Below are 19,288 nucleotides of genomic sequence, written 5' to 3'. Positions count from 1 at the left end.
TAAATGTGTGATACATCGTGTCAAAATGACACCTTATTTTATTCACATGAAAGTTATTATTGTATTATATCACCCTCCATTTAAGTCAGTCTACATTTGTGTTACATACACTTGTTATTCTAACCTAACAAATTGGCCAAATAAAAATACATTCCTTGTATAATTAAATAGCTTCAACTTTAAGTAAATACCACTAGCTTGGTGTTTGAGCACAGTTCATGATCCTCTACAGTGACATTTATCTTCTATATTCACTCAAAATGATCAATGAGTGTGTACAAAAAGGTTTTTGAAAATGCTCAGCTGTTAAGATTTGCGGAAAGCTGAAAAACATTCTCTGAATTTTAATATGGAAAATTATTAGCTCCCACAGCTTTAAGACGACCTTAAAGGATACATCCAACAATTCTGTATACTCAATCTTTTTCAGGATATAAGCTAGAAGATACAAGCTATCTTGGCATGCATGGGGAAGAAAACAGGAAAACTACCTAGACAGGTCACTATGATATACAAGTGTATAAACTACATATTCATATTCAATGAATATATGATCATATTCATACCAAAAGTAAAAGCTAATTAATACAATATTATACTAATTCAATTTAGTCAGAATGACAACACCACAAACACCTGCTTTTTCCAGACTGTTACTATGTATGTAACAGTCAATAAGTCTCTCCCTGAGTTCACAAAGATGTAATGAATTATTGACTAACATCAATTAGCAATGACCTGGACAGACAGATCTAATTACAACCAATGGCTAACTGGATTAGGTGTCTTATTTTGAACTTGCTGGCTGTATTTGATTCAAGTTATAGAAAGATGAAAGAATCCATTTCTGAAACTTAATCTATATTAGTACAATATTTGCCAAAACATTTTTCAAAATGTTTGTTTTTGTAGTTTTTTCTAAATTAAAACATTTAAAATGTTAAACACATATTTGGCTCAACCAAGATACAGCCCTCTACTACTTAGGAAAAAAACTGAAATCATAAAGACCCCTGTAAAAAAAACGGTAAAGAAGAAAAATAAATTGTACACTGATTTCGAACAGCTTACCTTGACTTGAGTAGGGCTGGTAATGTTTGCAGGTAAACGAGTAGTACCTCCACAGGCAGGCACTGTGTGTGATAGCTGCAGACCTGAGTACAGACAGTGGAAACCCCCAGCTGTTGGGCATGATGGGCCAGTTCTACCCCTCTCTGCAGCACAGGGTTGAAAATGTGTGTGTAGAGCTGCCACTGCACTATAGCATTGCCCCGGAGGGTCAGGTGACACACATGGCCAGCGATCTGCTGGCTCAGTTGCCAGTCCTCACCGAACACTAGTTCTTGGTAGGCCTCCAGAGCATCCCATTTCCACAGCATGTCCTCTGCTCCACCTCCACTTGGTAAAATACCCTGGGAGCGATAGCGCAGACTGGTAGTAATGGCTGAAGCTTCCCCTTGCTGCAGTGTCTCCTCTAGGCCTGGCAGCTGGCTGTGGTCAAGAGTACAGATGTTACAGGAGGCCAGCTTTGCTTTCTCTGAGGGTTGCCCCCCACCAAGCTGATCTAAGATCAGTCTGCCTAGGACACTGAGAATGTGAGACTGGTAACTACGCAGGCCTGGAGCTTGAAAGGCATGCAGCAGGGGTCCTACCACAGAGCGGGGGTCCATACAACAGCAAATTCCAACAGCCTGCACCCCAGCCAGTACCTGTAGAACGGCTGGGCCACTAGGAGAGAGGCGCTGCAAGAGTCGCAGACATTGGTGAGCACAGACAGCCAGGCAGCAGCAGCGCTCAGGGTAATGCACCGCTTCCCCTTCGATCCCTTCCTTGCCTTCTCCGTCCTCTTCAAAGGGATTTCGCCTAGCTGCCTGCTTGAAAGCAGAGACAGGCAAACCTGACAGGTCTCTGTGGTGATGAAGGAAGTGTGAATATTCGCATCGACGATGGCGGCGTCGGGCACACACGGATTGATGCAGCTGCTCTGACTTTGCTTTCTTGACAGCACTGATGATCTTGAAGAGCCCTGCGATGAGACCTCGCAGCCTTTCGGAAGCCTCACCTCCTGCTTCAGAATCCCTGGCCCTGCCAAGTCCCTCCAGCCGCAGCACGGTGGCCTCAAAGAGTTCCAGACCACGGTGCTGAACAAATTCATGAATGAGCTCCAATGCTTGGCTAAAGAAAAAGGGATTAGGTGTGGAAGCCTGCAGGCAACCAAGCAGCACTTGCAGTACTCCTTCTAGAAGCTCTGGCAGCAGTAGCGCTCTGTGGCGATAGCGGGAGAATGAAAAATCATCCTGAACCTCCTGCAGCGTTTTTTTGGGTCTAGGAGCAAATGGGTTAGTCTGTCTGTCCAAGCAGCTCCGAATTTTGAGTGTAGCTCGCAGCAGGTCTGTCAAACTGCGTCTCAGGCTGTCCGGGAGTGTTTCACTCTGACTCACATCAACTGACATCAGGTGTAGGATGGTGCGTAAAAGCATCCTCTGGACCAAAGCAATGGGTTCTTCAGTCCAACCTCTGGCAAGCTCCTCTGCTCCTGTTCCACCCCCTGCCCCTGGACCACAGCAATCTCCAAACTCAGTCAGGATCTCAGTGAGAGTTGGTACAACACTGACCGCCAGGCCAGGGTTATGGTTGATGCTCATGTCAAACTTACAAACCTTCTCGAGAAGAGAAAGCAGCACATGGCAGAGATCAAAGGGTGAGTTCTCCATGCGATTGAAAATTGATATAGCTGCTGGGTCTGTCAGGGTTTCAGTATCTGCCATGTGGGACCCAGGTGACCTGGGGTGTGGATATGGTGCGCTCATGGTTTCTATAGTGGTGGTGGCAGTGGGCATTAACTGTGATGCCTCTGAACGGTGATGCTGACAGCTCACCCGGATGGTGGAGCCATGTAATCTTCGGCTTCTCACACCACCAGGGCCTGGAGCAGTTTTGTCTTCAGTGTTGGCTTCTGAATCTGAAGTAGAAACCTGGGACTTGCGAGCATCCTTGACAGAGTATCTCTGTGCTATTCTGCGTGACCTGCGTGATTTCCAGGTGCCACTGCCAACACGCAATCTTTTCCCAGAGTTCTGTTCATGGGTCGCAGTCTTCTGTCCTGCTCTGGGAGGGATGGCCTTCACATCCCGGCTAAGGAACACTTCCAGTAGGGACGGTAGGGTGAAATCTGTCAACAAATAGAAACATTTATCAATCTTAATGTAGATAAGATGATAGAAACATACAAACCCCAAATCTACTTGGAAGTATTTGTTAGGTCAATGCCTACTAATGCGACGCTTTTGGAATTGAGATTTTAGATTTCAAAAACACTAATTTTCACTGTGTGAAATGAGGAACACAAGCATCAGATGCATATGACCTGTTTGTTGAACCCCTTCAGTAAGTAAGAACTAATTAAAGTAAAAATGTCTAGGGTCCACGTTAGAACAGATTAGCAGCACTGTACCAAATACCGGTGTCATCCTGAGGTCACTGGCCTCTACAATTAATTGCTCCTGTTTTGTGGTTGCTAACATTTGCAAGATTTACCATAGTAGACAAGTTATTAAAAGTCTTTTAAAATGATGCATACATCTCTAAATGAGAACTGTGTACCATTTACATTGTCGAGGAAGTAAAGTATCACATTGATAAAGACTTTCACAAAGCTATTAACAGTCAACAGCAATGTGTACACATTCTACTGTGTGCCTACTGTCATATTATATCATATATCATTTATATGATGGTAATAACGTGTGAATAATTATGTAAAAGATGAGAAAAACAACAAATACTAATAAAACACAGTCTGTTTCAGTTCATCTGTACAACCAAAATGTTTATACAGCCCATTGAACTTTTACATTACATAAAAACAGCTGGGGAATATGAGGTACATGGCATTAACATGTACAAGTAACAGGGCAAATACTTGTGGGTACTGACCTGGGGCTTTTTCCTCCTGCACAGGGATCTTCCAGACCAGTGGTAGCAGAGAAAGCAGCAAAGTAAGCAGCTCCTCCCGGCAGGTCAGCTCCTGAGAGAGCAAACAAAAAAAGAAACAAAACTGTGAGGTTACTTCGAAAGCCCCCGTGCTTCTCTTCCTTTGGTCACATGAAGACACTCCCACCAACACACTCTTGTCCAGACTTAAAAATACTACACATACACACACAGACACACACAAGCACACTCCAAAGGTTAAACATTAATGCTGGTCCTCACAATGATAGCCATGCAAACACACAGACAGACGCACACACAAGCAATTTCGATGCCTGAATAAAAATGTTTTACAAAATTCTTAGCAATTATTTATTATGTACTTGCTTTGACAGAGTTGTGAGCAAACGTGAGCAATGTAGCATCTACATGAGAGCCTTACTTCCGAGACAATGGGGATCTCGTGACAATCCAGGGAATTCCTCACAACAGAGAGAATCAGCTCCTTAGTGTGCTAATTAAAAATGATCAGCCTGCTGATTTTGCAAGTCTGTGAAAACGTACAGTATTTTCACTGTATAATACACAGCCCATTGGAGTGTACCGAACAATTACCTGTAGATTATCCTGATTGCTTGAATTGCACAATTACATTTAATATGTTATTTTTTGATTTTTAATAATTACAGTATAAACAATACTATAAAGGGTGAGCAGCTCTGTTTATCACCCTGGCTACAGTTAAGAGAAAAATAAAAGAGTAAAAATAAGCAGTTTCTTACAGATAATGTTTGTCACATTGTGTGGTTTATGCTAGCCAAGGGCTGACAGAAATGACTGACACTCATTTATAAGTTATTCATTAACTAACAGGCCAATCAAATAGTTTTTTCACTTACTCTCTGATTATTTTAATGATGAATACTTTCACCTCATATAATCAAAGTTTGTTTGATTCTACCAACCTAGAGTCATGATTTTAAACCAAGTTCTGCAATGCAAAGCACAAGTTCTTATATACCACAGGTGATGATGTAAAGAGAAAATGTAATGAGTGTCTGTGTGCGAAATTAGCTAAAAGAAGGTAAATAAGAAGGTCGTAGCTTAGCCATGTGATCACGGTGTATTACAATATTTCATTCAATAAGACATTTGCTATACAACATTGAAGAACACTATGTACTGCTGCCTCTACTGCCTTGATACTCTTTTGTATAAAAATAACTGAGCTCAGAATCCAATATTTTTCTCTGGTGCCTCTAAAGAACTGATAAAGAATAACATATCAAAAAGTCCCTTGCTAAAGGATTTTTTTGTCTGAATGCAGTTCTTATATCATCAGACCAGCTCAGTGGCTTTGACACTCTGCAGCACTAACTGTAGTGGGTATTCAACCTGTTTATTAACGGTTGCACTTTCTATAAAGCTAGTTTCACATGATCACAATTAGATCTTATGTACAGTTGGCCCATGTCCACCTTAGCAGTGTCTGTGTCAAAAACACCAAACCACTCAGGGGTCATATAATCTTCAATTTTTGTACTGGTTTCTCATTGTCCTTCATGTGCAGTGCTTGACTGCTCATGTGAAAGCTTCAAAATTCACTCAGGATAAGAGCATCTACTACCTTGTTACTTAACCTTAACATTGACTGAAAAACACTAACAGATCAATAAATAAACACAGAGCAGTGGCCTAGGCACAGCTGGTAAAATCTGCAATACTTGAATCTGTAAAGCCTCTGAACATAAGCATGAAAATTTGGCACAACAGAAATTAAGGCACAGATGGGGTCATGTAAAATCCAATTTGAAAGGCAATATAAAAAAAATAATAAGAAGAATTCTAACAGTGTTACTCAACTGTGCTAAATAAATTTTCATATCAGCATCAACATCTCATTTGCAGCAGCAGAATGAAGTGACTAAGGTTCTGCAATCAGACAATGTGTGGGCACTGCAGATCTTGTCACTTTGTAGATTCAACCACCTGGGAAACTGTGGTAACACCGGTGCTTAACAGTGGAAAATAAAAACATAAATTATATGTGGTATGTTCTATTGTTCCTTAAAGAAAACAGCAGACGTAGTATAATATCTTATCTTAACATACTTTTAATTTCACTGTGGTCAATAAATACCCTTTCAGCAACATCAGCTGATGTTTGTCTGATGTTTGAATAACACTTGTTGATTTTATCGTGTTTGTTCATTATGCTATATCTCTACTGCGAACTGTCTACAATTTCCTTTTGATCGACAGATATGAGTGGCAGAAGAGCTTATATAAGCTTTAGCGCTGCATAAAAAGTTGATTACATTACAGAGCATGCAGCATGCGGCAGAATCTGAAACAAAGTGATTATCTATAGTTTACTTAGTATTTTGGTTCTCTATTAGTCTTTTCCCTGTGCACCACCTGGCAACAGGTTCTACTGAAATGTTTTTCATGAATACAATCTAGTCACATTATGATTATAGTTAGAATTGGTGTTCTTAACTTTTCTTTACCTGGTCAATAACTGAGTCCAGTGTGCTGAGCAGCAGAAAGCCTCTGCCCCTGACCAGGTACTCTCCCAGTGCCACCATGTGACTTTCTTCCTCATCTTCCTCCCGTGCCTCTGCTCTCTGGGCCACTGCACTGCATAGTTGATGAACATCAGTGAGAAACTCCCTTGCCAGTGTGTTACTGGCCCCACTCATGTCTGAGCTACAAGCAAAAAGAGGAGGAGAAAGATCAGAAGACAGTTGTACAATCTAATATATGTATACATGTATCTAGTGTGTTTCTGATTGCACTCTTAATATAAGGTATTACTTGGCAGTGTGAGGAAAGCAAAATAGTTTAATGTAAGGCAGAAACCTTATGGAATAAATTAAAAGTAAAACTTTAAGTTTAGAGTTGACCTTAGCATCTCAAGAAATGACATATAAACATTTAAATATCTCAATTGCAAAAAGTAGTAGGCACGATATATCACATCAATTGTTTTGTTTATACAGTGTAGCACTCCCTTGGTTTTTAAAAATGACATCTTGTACCATACTATGATGAGATGACTGTAATCGTGTAATATGAACTAATGCTGTGAAAAAAAAAAAAAAAGTTGATAAAAAATGGGGTTTAGTGTTGATCACACTTAGGGTTAACATAACAGAAATTGCTGCTGACTACAAGTGTAGTAAGATTAAAGAATAAGAAAACTCCCTAAAAAAATAAGCCAACAACAAAGTGAAACACAGTTACACACCTTGATCCAACAATTTCCTCAATAAGTAAAGCTAACTACTGGCCCAGTGAGTCAAATCTTAAAATCTAAATTCATGCAGGTATGAAAGTGAAAGTAAAAAAACAAACAAAACAAAAACTCATTCAACCATCATAAAGCGTCTCCAAGCTAGTCTGATTATTTCTTCCATGACCATGTGTTCTTGTAAAAGTAACTGACAATGAAGTGCAGCTCTGTACATAAGCCACATACCTCTTTCCATGCTCTGTTTAAGATACACACCCCCTTTCCAGGACAACGCCAGCTACAGAGTTCAACATAAACTAATAAACATGAGTTTAAGGCAGTAACAAAATGAATTAGCTTTTGCTTTTGCATTTTTACATTTCTGCCATTTGAGGGCTTTTCTTAGCCAAATCGAATTTAATAGTAATATAAGAAGTACTGAGGTAATAAAATATAAAGCCAGAATCTTGTTTCACAAGAAGAAAAAAAATATTTCTGGCTCTAGCCTCTGCAACATATAAACATTATCTTACCAAGTGTTACTAGGCCAAACTGATTCCTTCCAGTCATCTTGTGTACGCTCCAAGCTTGACTGCAGCTCTAATGGCTGTGTCTGCATACCTCCTCACACGACTGCTGACTGCATTTTCTGTTCTACAGAACAAATTCCATTAAATTGGAATTTCTAATGGAAGCTTTCCAGATTGGCAGCAGATCAGCGTATCACATGAAAGCATGTGATGTCACATGGCCTTGGAAATACTGACGAACCCCAGTGCCCTATAGAGGACCTCTGTGATTGACCAACATTCATTATGCAGTAAGTGCCTTTGTATTCTTCACTACAACTGTTAGGCGCAGAATATCTGCAACTGGAAACACATTTTCTCAACTGGAAAGGTTCCAAAAAAAGCTAGCAGCGTAAATTTGCCAACATTACAAGAAGGTGATTAATAATTTTTGAAGCTGCTTTTAACATATTAAACCTCAAGAGCTCTTCTGTGACTTCATCTTCACAAATCATCTTCATTATTAACTCTATTCACAGATCATTTCTAATCTGTTCATGTGTATGAACAGTTACTAGGCTTCGAAAAGAAAATTTAATTTGTCAACACAAATCCAATTAAGATGTGTACAAAAATATGCACAAGTGGTTCTATTACTAATTGTAATTGAGATCACAAGGTTTTGAAAAAAATATTGGCTAAACACATTAGGCTTAATGGTTTATACACTGTTAAAGGATAATTCAGCAGCATATCTCCAACAAAGCAAGAGCTAAACTCCGTTTGATTAAGGAGTCACTGAAAAGCTTCTACACTGTAAGAAGTGATTTCTAGTCCTACACAGGGGTTACCACTTGACTGCAACTGCACTACTGCATTACTAGTGATAAATAGGAGTGGGTTTAGCAAAAATTGGCTTGCTAGATAAGCTATTAGTGAGGTTGAGAGAAATGTAGAGCGCTATGTAAATATTTTATTGAATTGGATCTCTTGAAAACAAAATGCTGACATACCAACAGTTGTGGCTGTAAGATTGTTTTCTTTAATATTAAAAGGTCATTTGAATAATTTCACCAGCTTTGTGTCAGCATCCTCTCAGTTGTGTTAACATAACCACAAGACTAAACAGAGCTTGCCGATTTTGCCGTCTGCAAAAAACACACATAACTCAATTATTGTTTCCCCTTTTTTTAATTTTGTTGTAGCAAAACATTTTCTCAAGAAATTAAAGGGAACTTTAAGCAATGGGTACTCTTCATATGTTGCCTGCGTTAAAATGGTTCCAAAGATATACGGACATGGACATAGAGTTGTAATGATATCATGGATAAATACTGAAAAGTGAAACACCTAGTGCTTGATCTCATGGAGAATTGAGTTGCCTGACGTTAAAAACGAAAGTTGTTGCAAACTGTTTAACCAAAGGTACTTCAAAAGCTAAGTGAGACAAAACCTGTCATATAGCACATTTAAGTTCAAATTACAATGAGACATACCAGAATTTCAGCACATCTTTGGTACTGTGATTTGGGTGATGCTGCACATAGTGGAATAGACAGAGGAAATTCTCCAGACTCTGAAGGCTGACCTGATAAAAAACAGAGAGAAACAGATTTTTACTTTCTGTACAGTTGCATGGAGACAGAATGGAACAAAAACCTACTACACAAACATGACCATTTCGTTTGATAACTACTATCATTATTGTTGATCATATTACATGTTGCAATAATTATATATGATTGCATAGTCAATTAGATAGAAATGTAACAGCCACTAATGTTATGTGGAACTAATGCTTTTATATTGTTTGGTCAGAAGCAGTGCTGGAAATCAGTGTATTAAACTCCTCCTGTTCATTAGTACAGTACTTTACTTTTTAAAATCTCAATCAACAAGAAAAGATTGGTACTGGAGAATCTTGGAATGTACAAAAACAAAGATCATCAAATAAGGAAACCGGCCCTGTCACAGAGCTGCAGTCAGCTGACCACAGAGCATAAATCTCTCACTCCCCAGAGTTGGAAAGGCAACGGGAACTTTCTCTTAACAGCAAGACAAGTCACCTGACTGCTTTTAACTGCATTAGTAGTTCCAGGGTAGTGTGCTATTACCTTTCTGGCAGACGTAAGATCCTCTAAGCCATCATCCTGTTGTCCCCTACACCACACAAGAGCTAGCTTTACAACTCTGTTAATCTGACACCACTGACAGGATTCATTCAGGCAACCCTGATCCCTGACTGATGTTGCTGTGCTGAGTGTCTGGGTCACAAGTCAAAGAATAGATACCACACAGGACCACTCACTCTACACGCAGTGGAGCTTATGAAGGCACAGGATGGTAAAGAACATTAAATTAGAGGTTTATACAAGTTTTTTTAATCTAAAGGAAAGCTTACAGTGGTATTATCTGAAGGTTCACTATAAATACAGCAAGCTGGAGATCTTAGTAAATGGTATGCACATACAATACACACTTTTTAAATTAGCAACAGTTATGACAGATAGAAAAAACAAAAAAAGTGTGATGACTGATTTCTCTGCCAAAAACAAAATGTTCAAAAAGCAAAATATACCACTTTTGTTTCTCATGATTTCAATCACATTTGTTAAAAGGATTTTTAATATGATTCTAGCTCACAGACTGACAATAGAACAAAAAGCTTTATCATCTTAGATCTTGGACAGTTTGGGAAACAGGGTCTCATCTTGGATCCTATTCACTTTGAAACAAACAATCTATACATTTTGAGATTTTGACCACTAGCAGACCACTATGGAGAAATGTTTCACAAATGGATCCCCTTTTGTTCAGGTCATAAAAATGTGGATACAGTGCTCTCTTTGTACCATGAAGTTCTCAACATATGTAGCAGTAAGGGACACAAACACAAGACAAGAAACGTAAAACGGCCTTTAAAAGAGTAAATACGCCATCATTTATAGCTAGTTATAGTGTGTACTGTCTGTGTCTTACTTATGTGCTCTAAAACAACAGACACTTGTGGAGATTTGTGATTTTTCTCACTCTGTCTGACTAGAGTACTGTACAAGAGGGGAAACTTTCAGACCAGTTATTGAGGTGTCTAAAGTTTTGTCACACCTCATCTTCTTCTGCTAACTATCACAATGAAGATGGGGATTGAAGCTGCTCATCTCCTGTACACAATGAGTCAACTTCCTTCCTGTGTCACAAGTGCCAAAGTAAGTTTTTGTTTAAAAGTAAAGAAACAAGTAACATAAAGTAATTAAGTAAACAAATAATGTTTAATAAATTACATCAAAAGAAAGGTATAACTAGCAAATACCCAATATTGCATAATGATTTAGAATCAGGTTAAAAGATTCACATTTAGCATCATCAAGTATCCAACAATTTTAAGTAAGTTGCAGGTGATGAAAGTGTTGAGTTGACCACACTCACCAGGGTCAATGTAGGGGGGCAGAGAGGGTGACACTTCAACAGCTGATCAAAAACCCACCCCAAGCAGTGAGGGATGGGTGCAAGGATAGGTGGGTGGGAGTCACTGCACACCGAGGGGCTGGACAACATCACACACACACAGGAGACAGGAAAAGGAAGAAAAAGAAATGCATGTATCATGAGAGAGACAGGAGAGGGCAGGGGTAAAACATGAAAGCTGACAAGCAAAAGGTGAAAGAAATAAATGCAGCGACAGATGACAGCAAAGATAAACAGGGGGAGTGACTGGCAGGAAATCAAACCCTCAAGGTTGCCAAAACTGTTATTACTTTACTAAATGAGCCCAGAAGCGCTGCACCCAGTCTATAAAAATTTATCTCTCAAAATGAATATATAGAATGAGTTGGTTTGTCCTTGTGTTATCAGTGTACCTGTTATAGCTGTATTCCTCAAATAGGAAAGGGAAACTGAGTGGTTCACGATAGCACTAATTTCCCAGCAATGGAGTTGTTTTTTCCTGTGCGGTTCTAATCCAATATTACAATGCACTCAGCACAAACCGGCTGGGGTGATTTGATAATGGAAAGACTGCCAATACTGATTAACACAGCTTAGAAAACAAATCAAGAGTTCGCCAAAGCTCAGAGAAGACATTTCTGTAAACAAATAGAAAGCTTTGACCTTTTACTCTGCGGTGATGAACTCCTTTATTTGCTCATTCGTCATGAAGACATCAACAGGCAATCTGGGTGGTTGAGACATAGAGCTTTGTGTTTCACTTAATGCTCATTGTATGATAAGAGCAAATTTTTCCAGCCTTTTCACGATATGTTGACAGAAGGATCTATTTAACCAATGGGAAATTACTTTGCCACACGAACACACATTTAAATTGGATGATAAGGGCAACACAAACAGCATAGGTTCCGCAGAATAGAAAGAAAACAGCAACACTCTTACAGAATATTATGTGTGTGTGTATAAAAAAACATATATCCACACAGTATACAGTACATATGTACAGTATGTATACAAAGGAAACCTCAGATTCACATTTGTGCACACTTCCTCTATTTGCTGCATTGTATCCTTTTCTGTTTTCAAAGGGTGGTTTTGCGTATGAGGAATTTCTGTTTAAACACTGAAAGGCGAAGTTGACGCAACTGCTCGGAAACTGCAGCTGTGACCTGTGTCTTTATCCAACATGGCAATCATGGAAGGCCTAGTCATGAGAGTCTGATGGCTGAGTCACCCCCGCTGGTACAGACCTTCCTCTCAAGCTCCCTTTGGATAATTGGGTAGACTACAACTTGGCAGAGGCAGTGAAAGCGATGTGATCCTGTCCTCGTGAGAGACGACGTGGGGCGTTGGTTATGCAATGTTTTTTTTTTTTTTCCTCCAGTTTGAGATCACTACTGATCTAATTTGACATTCTGGGTGATGAGCATCATGAGAAGGCCCTAACGTCCCACATTTCCTCACATACTAAGAATCAGAGCTGCTTAATGCACCGCCATTTTCCCCCTCTTTTTTATATTTAAAGAGCTTACCATCATAACATGGCTTGTATTTTTCCTTTTTTGGTCAGTGTCATGTCCTCACTGTCATAAGCAGTGACCTTTATCCAACCATAAGCACAGTCACTGAACAGGAAATGAAAAATGCTTCTCTGCTTCACTGTTTTCATTAGTGAGATAGCATGCAAGCTGGTGCTGGTCAAACTCAAAATCCAAACAGACTGCTCTGGCTTGTCTCTTTCTGTCTGAGAGAGTGTGTTTTTGAGAGAGAGATCTGACAAAAAGCTGAGGCAGAGCACAGGATGGAGTCTGACTTAGTCTAGAACTAGAAAGATAAATCACTCATCTATTCAGCCAATTGTTTTGTAAAAACCCTTGGGAGTTGGGTTGACACTAAGAGAAGAACGGTACATGCAGAAGCGAAACGAGCCACGTGGTCAACCAACAAGCTTAAGAAAGTGCCTTTGTGGATGTATGAAAACATACACATTATGAACAATGATAAACAATGTGAAACATACGGAAGACCACGAAAGTCATAATGCATTTAATAAAACTGATCGATAAGTGAAAGTGAAAGTAGTGTGAGGATCACAAGACATCATGATTAGAACCACACACTTATGATTGGACTTTAGCACTTGTTTTCTCCACTCAAAGTGCAACTTCATGGCAAATTCTCTAAATATTGTAATATTAGGCAATAATGGCAAATTACTGTAGAATGAATGAAACACATTCATCACAAAAATATGTTGCTATACATGTATAAATTAGTATAGTATAAATTAGAAATCAATTGATGAATAGGTGTAATTTGAGTCTTATTTGCTTAATTGGGTTTCCTTTGTCCAGTTAGAACCTACATGAAAATCTTATTATGTTTTAAATCATAATAATGAAGAAAGAGAAAAATGCCTTAAGTACCAATTACTTTGTTCCACTTTATTGCGCTTTCAGTTGCTCAGATGTCAAAAATGATCTTTACACACTATCATTAATTGCTTTAGAAACTTTGGGCAGTTATACTTTATTACAACTGGCCTTAATGCCAGATATTTCACAGCATAACATCTCTCATGATGATAACACATTAATGGAAATAATACACATAGTGAAGCTTTTGCTGAAATATTACAGAGATAAGTTCAGACCTGACAAGGAAAATACAAAAACTGTAGGGATGAAGGTGAACCTGCACTGCAATTTTTCCTGCCTCCTTAGTCTTCACTGCATTTAGCCTTATTCTGTGCACAACACGTTTAATCTGCTTTAGTCAAGGAGTCAGGGTTTTACTACAGAAAGAATGTAAAGCATAGAAATGAGCTTAGGAACCTAATGACAAGTAATGTGGTTGGAATATGTGACTGTGCTTGTCTCATTTCAGACCCTCGCTATATTGAGCTATACATGTGTAGAGATTAAGTAATAATGTCTAAAGCAATGTCTAAATATTGGACAATTACTTTATTCCATTACGAGTAATTGCTGTAAAAACATAGCTGATGTTAGAGAAACTACAGAATGATACTTACAAGATTGTTCCAATTGCATAGTAGGAAAGCATCTTGTCATCCATTTTTATACAAACTCCCAGAGTTAAGATTAGTACAAGACTGAAAATCAATGAATTTAAAAGGATATAAAAGTTAAGCAAAGCCAGCACCATACATATAGCTTGGAGAAGAACAAGAAGACAAAAAAATAAGTGTGAAGTGCTCCAAACAGCTCACTTTCATGTTGCGAAACATCCTGTGAGCTCATAATGAACATCCACAAGCAACAAAACCTATATTTATTTTGCTTGGTTTCTGGTAACTATTGCATTAAATTAACTTTGCTCATCAAGAAAGCGATTGGGCAGAACAGAAAACGACCCCACAGACACAAAGTACAATTAATTTGTTAATAATTCCTCCAATAGGGATGTTTTGAAGCCTAAAGAATGCAAAAAGACGTTAATGCAAGTAATTATTCTGAAACTATAAAACACCACCTAAAATAAATATGAAACAAGATCAATCAAAAGTTTTAATTCTAGTGTATTCCATATGGTAAATGCTGCTTATCTAAAGAACATTAATGCATAGTGAATATACTGCGATGAGGAGGAACACATGCACAGGAGTGCATGGACAGTTTTAAGTCTGTGGTTTCCTTTCAACCAAACCAAACTAAATGCATTTCTGCTTTTTGAGAAGAGTATTTACTGAGAATGATACAATAGGAAACAGAAAAAGAACGACTAAGGCCAAACATCAGGTCCAAGTCCAAGTGACCCATTAAAGCTTTCCAGTTCTGATCTAGCAGGATTAATCTCCCGCTGAAATACCAGCAAGAGTATATCCTGATAGAAATGCAGATGAAAGGCAGAGAGGTGAGACACCAAAATGTATAGAATAAAGATGAGGAGGGAGAGGCTGCAGCACCTGTATTTTCACACCACCTCATTGATTATTGCAGGATAAGGTGTCTTTTTGACCTCCACAATTTCACTGTGAAGTGTGATCACAGAATTGACCACAGAACAGCAGGAGAGTGATAGCCGCCGTCTGATGGGCCAAAAACAGGGTCCTTTCAGTCACTGCACAGCTTCTATTATCACTTTGTCATGTTTAGCTGTGTACTGACTGCACTGGCTAGAAGGTGCCACTTCTAGTCAGTCAGTGAGATGGTGGGAATGTGCAGCATACACTTGTGTGCTGATTGTTTAGGCAGAATGAGTTGCAGAAAAATATCCTGTGCAGGCAGTGCAACAGAATCCATGCGAGTGATACACTCTGTCACCGAGTCCACATCAGATTCAATCACAATAGAAAGCTACAGTATTAGCAAACTGAAGAGTACAGCTGCACTCACTTAATTATCCTTCTGCATGACACACATGCTTGCTTTGATCAGTGTGGAGGTGACAAGTGGAGGAGCAAACACAGTTATCTCAAGGGAGGCGTCACAACAAAAAGTGACATAAAAGTTGCCAAGTATTTTATTATTACTATGGAAACTGAGAAAAAGTCAGCACCATGTCTACAACTGATATCCTAATGCACACTACCATTATTTACAACACACAACAACAGACAAAGGATCTAAAGAGGAAAGAAGCCATTATTTCCAAGAGAGAAAAAAAAACTAACGGCCTTTCTCAGCAGGTCTGTATTTAAGGATGACTTGCACATTATATTTCAAAAATAACAGACTAACATTGTGAACAAATCAGCTTTGCCTTGTGTGTGTCTGCGCACAGCAGATCCCTCTTATGCCTACAGTCTGATCTTAATCCAAGTCTCGTGATCTAGCTGCTGTTGGTTCTCTGACAGCAGGCAGGGGGGGAGAAAAGAGCTGCAGTGGCCTGACAGAGATTAAAAAAAAACACCTCCACTCACTTGTGTCGATGTATCACACAGGAATAAAAGTGCACTTGCCCAAAATTATAATGAGCAATCTGCAGTTTACACCTGCTTCCACATCTGTGTAGTGACTCACTGCCAGTCGAGACATACTTGTGCTGTGTATTACTTAAATTTCCAAGTCCAAAAATGACATCAAGGGACCTCCACGGTCTCGGGCAACAGAGGAAATCATTTTCTTTCAGAGATACTTCTGCCACTCACCTCTACCACAATGGCAGAAGGAAATGTAGTGAGTGACTCTCCACATTGTGCCTATGTCCTTGTATAACTGGATATAATTTTGTCCAAAATAAGCCATACCTAATCTGTACTGTCCTTCTGTGAAGATTCTCAATTTGAATTTTTAGAGCATATGAAGTTTCACTGGTAATACATAAGCAGACATTTCTGCATCTTTGTTTCTGTATAGTTCTCTACAGCTGCAATGCAAACTATTTGGACTACTCACTGTGGGATAGCTAAGGCAAAAACAGGAAAGTAATTTGGGGAGTCTGAATGACAAACAACAGGCCAAATGTCTCTGAACAATGTTTGCTACAGTTGTTGCAGTGATGACTAAGTCTCTACATAATCCGTGGTGTGACAAATTAAAATTCTAGACAAAGAGAGAGAGCAGGAACAAATCAGAATCTGAATTAACAACATGTGTTAAAGACTTTTCATGAATCTTAAGGTTTTTCCAACACCGGTACCAAAAAATGAAAAGCAAGCATGATAACCACACAAAGAAAAACTCTTTAGCCGAGTCTGTATCCCACTGGCTCCTGACTTCAGAGTGTCTGCAAGCAGCAGTGCCTACCTGCAGATCCGCTCCTTGCAGTCTACAGTCCATGTACTTTTCCCACGCATATGACAGATCAGCCTGCTGTGGACTGGCCATGTCGTCCACACCTCCAGGTACAGCACCACTCAGGGCGATGAGGAAGTCAGTAATGAAAGAATTCTCCTAATGGTGTCCTCTCTATTCCTCCAGGTGGCTGAAAGTGCCCCAGACAGCACTAAATGTTCTCCTGGGTCTTTCATAGCAGATTCATGATTCACTGCACTGCTTTGCCACTTTTAAGTTTGGCTCCTGCAAAAAAAAAAAAAAATAGTCATGGGTTACAAAAACAGAATAAGCTGACAAAGACACTTTCGCTTTTATCTTTTATCCATACACGAAGAGATACTGGCAGTTCATTGTGATGCACTTGAACCTGACTTGAACCCGAAACAAACGAGCTTAACACACTGTTTCATTACCAAAACAAAAGCGAAGCTACACACTCAGCTAGCTAGCTATGTGGCAGAGCCTGCGTCAAAATGGCAAGCATGTGAGGACAACTCATTTCCGATAAAGGATATAGTTTTTAAATAAAAGCACCACATTTGTTTGAATGTAGCACAAGAAACTCCAACAAATATTCTCCTAATGAAAGCTCACAGTGTTTGCTGTTGTTATGCTTTATGCCTTCACCTACCTACTGTGCAGATTTAGCCCTATCTTCTATTTTTAGGTGATAGCATATAGCTTTTTTTGACATGAATGGTTGATCATCAATGTAACAGTTATCACAAATGATCTTTTTTTTTTTTTTTTTGGTAAATATATTTCTTCAATAGGGTTAAAAAACGAAGTGATAATTTATTGCCACCCTTATTGCCACCAGGCCATTAGTGTTGGGAAAGCGTTAAATGAAATCAAAGTCTTTTATAAGCTCACGCTTTCATGCGTGATTCATCTATGCATTTGATGTGGACAATTACATAATTACAAACAAATCACTGACTTGAATCAGCTACCTAACTAAGTTAGCTACTCAACATGACGACTGAACCTTTATTTTGAAAAATCTGCTAGCTACGTTCCTCTAGCTAGCTTGACCGCAGGAGACATCAGCAAACGAGCGCGATATATTTAACCTATATATCTGCATGAAAGCTTTGTTAACCTCAGAGCTGCTACACCTGAGGAGTTTCACGACATATATTAGTGAGCAAACAGCACAGTCCGGCGTTTTAATTGTCTTGCTAGCAGACACACCGTTAGCTGCGGTGCTGGCTGTTTCACCGTGTCGTACTGTGCATGGCAGCTGTCAAAACTGTGTAGCAGAGAGAAGCGCACACCTCGTTAGCGGCCTTCACTAAAACAAACATATAAGTAGTTACATCTTTCTTACATTCGCGCTATCCAGGTCTGTGGGAAGGATTCATTTTCATACGTACCTCTGTTTCCCATTAATTAAAGCCAGCTAAAGCTAGCCTTCGTCCAGCAGACTGTTTATGTGCGATTTAGCCATCAGCGCTGACTGTAAGGCAGCCTGCCCGCTAACGTCAGGACGTCAGCGGCTCAGTGAGGATATTTATTTAGTTTAGTTAGTCACTGAAGCCCAGGTTTGTTCCAGGCACATCTTTATTTGCGTGTGCCGTCAGGGTTAGGTAGGGCTCAAGTAAGCACCTACAAGTACCGCGGTTGAGTCATAATAATAAAAAACAAACGTAAAAAAAAAAAAAAAAGAAAAACAGCAGAGTTTGTAGCTGCGTTAATTTGGGGAATCGAAACTCATAGAAAAATATACATGTGATTGACGTTTATAATGAATTTATCCCAAATACACATTGATTTGTTATTATCTCAGTGGGGCAGTGGACAGTTTCCTGGCAGACAGCCGTGAGGGTCTTTTCGCCGCTCAGCCGGTGACAAGCCCACAGACTCCTCCCATTGGATAACACTCAGCCAGCGTCCTGTCAATCAAAGCATTACGTTCAGGTGGTGCATTGAAGTCTCTCTGTAAAACAATAAACGGACGTAAAACTAAGCTAAATGCTGTTTTCTGTTTGTGTAGCTTGCTTAATTTTGGCAGTCACAGAATACGTTTTAATATTTAATCCACAGTGTACTGACCGCCTTCATTAAAATACCACAATGATCAGGCTACGTCTTGTTTAATGAGACATCAACCTGTAGGTTTGGTAACTGATAAACTCAGAAACAACATTTCTGAACTCAGAAAAAAGTTATAACTATGTAAACGATTTATAGCTGTATCTATAAATCAGAATGGAAACAAATAATTGGCTTTACCTGTCTATTGAAAGAAACAACATTCTCGAAGGGGATTTACGAATTATTTGCATTATTAAAGTGAAAATCTTTGGATTCCTATTCTAACTTTGGGATTTAGGATTTTTGATAATAAGTTTTAGCCTTTTTTCTGACGCTATATGGGTATTACTCTGCCTTGGCTGACTAATTAGCAGTTTTAATCGGTGATT

General features: G+C 39.2%; 1 protein-coding gene across 10 annotated transcripts in view; it reads right to left on the bottom strand.

The window, feature by feature from the left end:
* Positions 1-18,309, bottom strand: part of lyst (lysosomal trafficking regulator) — a 48,518-nt gene extending 30,209 nt beyond the window's left edge. For 7 of the 10 annotated variants that reach the window (XM_026356512.1, XM_026356519.1, XM_026356516.1 and 4 more), the window contains exons 1-6: positions 18,239-18,309; positions 16,833-17,105; positions 9,174-9,265; positions 6,444-6,642; positions 3,937-4,027; positions 1,072-3,172 (exon numbers count right to left, since the gene is read on the bottom strand). In XM_026356512.1, the coding sequence (XP_026212297.1) occupies positions 1,072-3,172; positions 3,937-4,027; positions 6,444-6,642; positions 9,174-9,265; positions 16,833-16,913 (2,564 nt within the window). In that variant the 5' untranslated portion in view covers positions 16,914-17,105; positions 18,239-18,309. Of the gene's footprint in view, positions 1-1,071; positions 3,173-3,936; positions 4,028-6,443; positions 6,643-7,701; positions 7,784-9,173; positions 9,266-11,103; positions 11,222-14,155; positions 14,290-16,832; positions 17,106-18,238 lie in introns of those variants that run through there. The other 3 variants (XM_026356521.1, XM_026356520.1, XM_026356515.1) reach the window with 3 other exon arrangements.
* Between the last annotated feature and the right edge of the window lie 979 nt (positions 18,310-19,288).

This window comes from Anabas testudineus, chromosome 15 (assembly GCF_900324465.2).
Source record: "Anabas testudineus chromosome 15, fAnaTes1.2, whole genome shotgun sequence".
In the NCBI taxonomy this organism is placed as follows: domain Eukaryota; kingdom Metazoa; phylum Chordata; class Actinopteri; order Anabantiformes; family Anabantidae; genus Anabas; species Anabas testudineus.
This window is presented reverse-complemented; position numbering and strand designations above follow the sequence as displayed.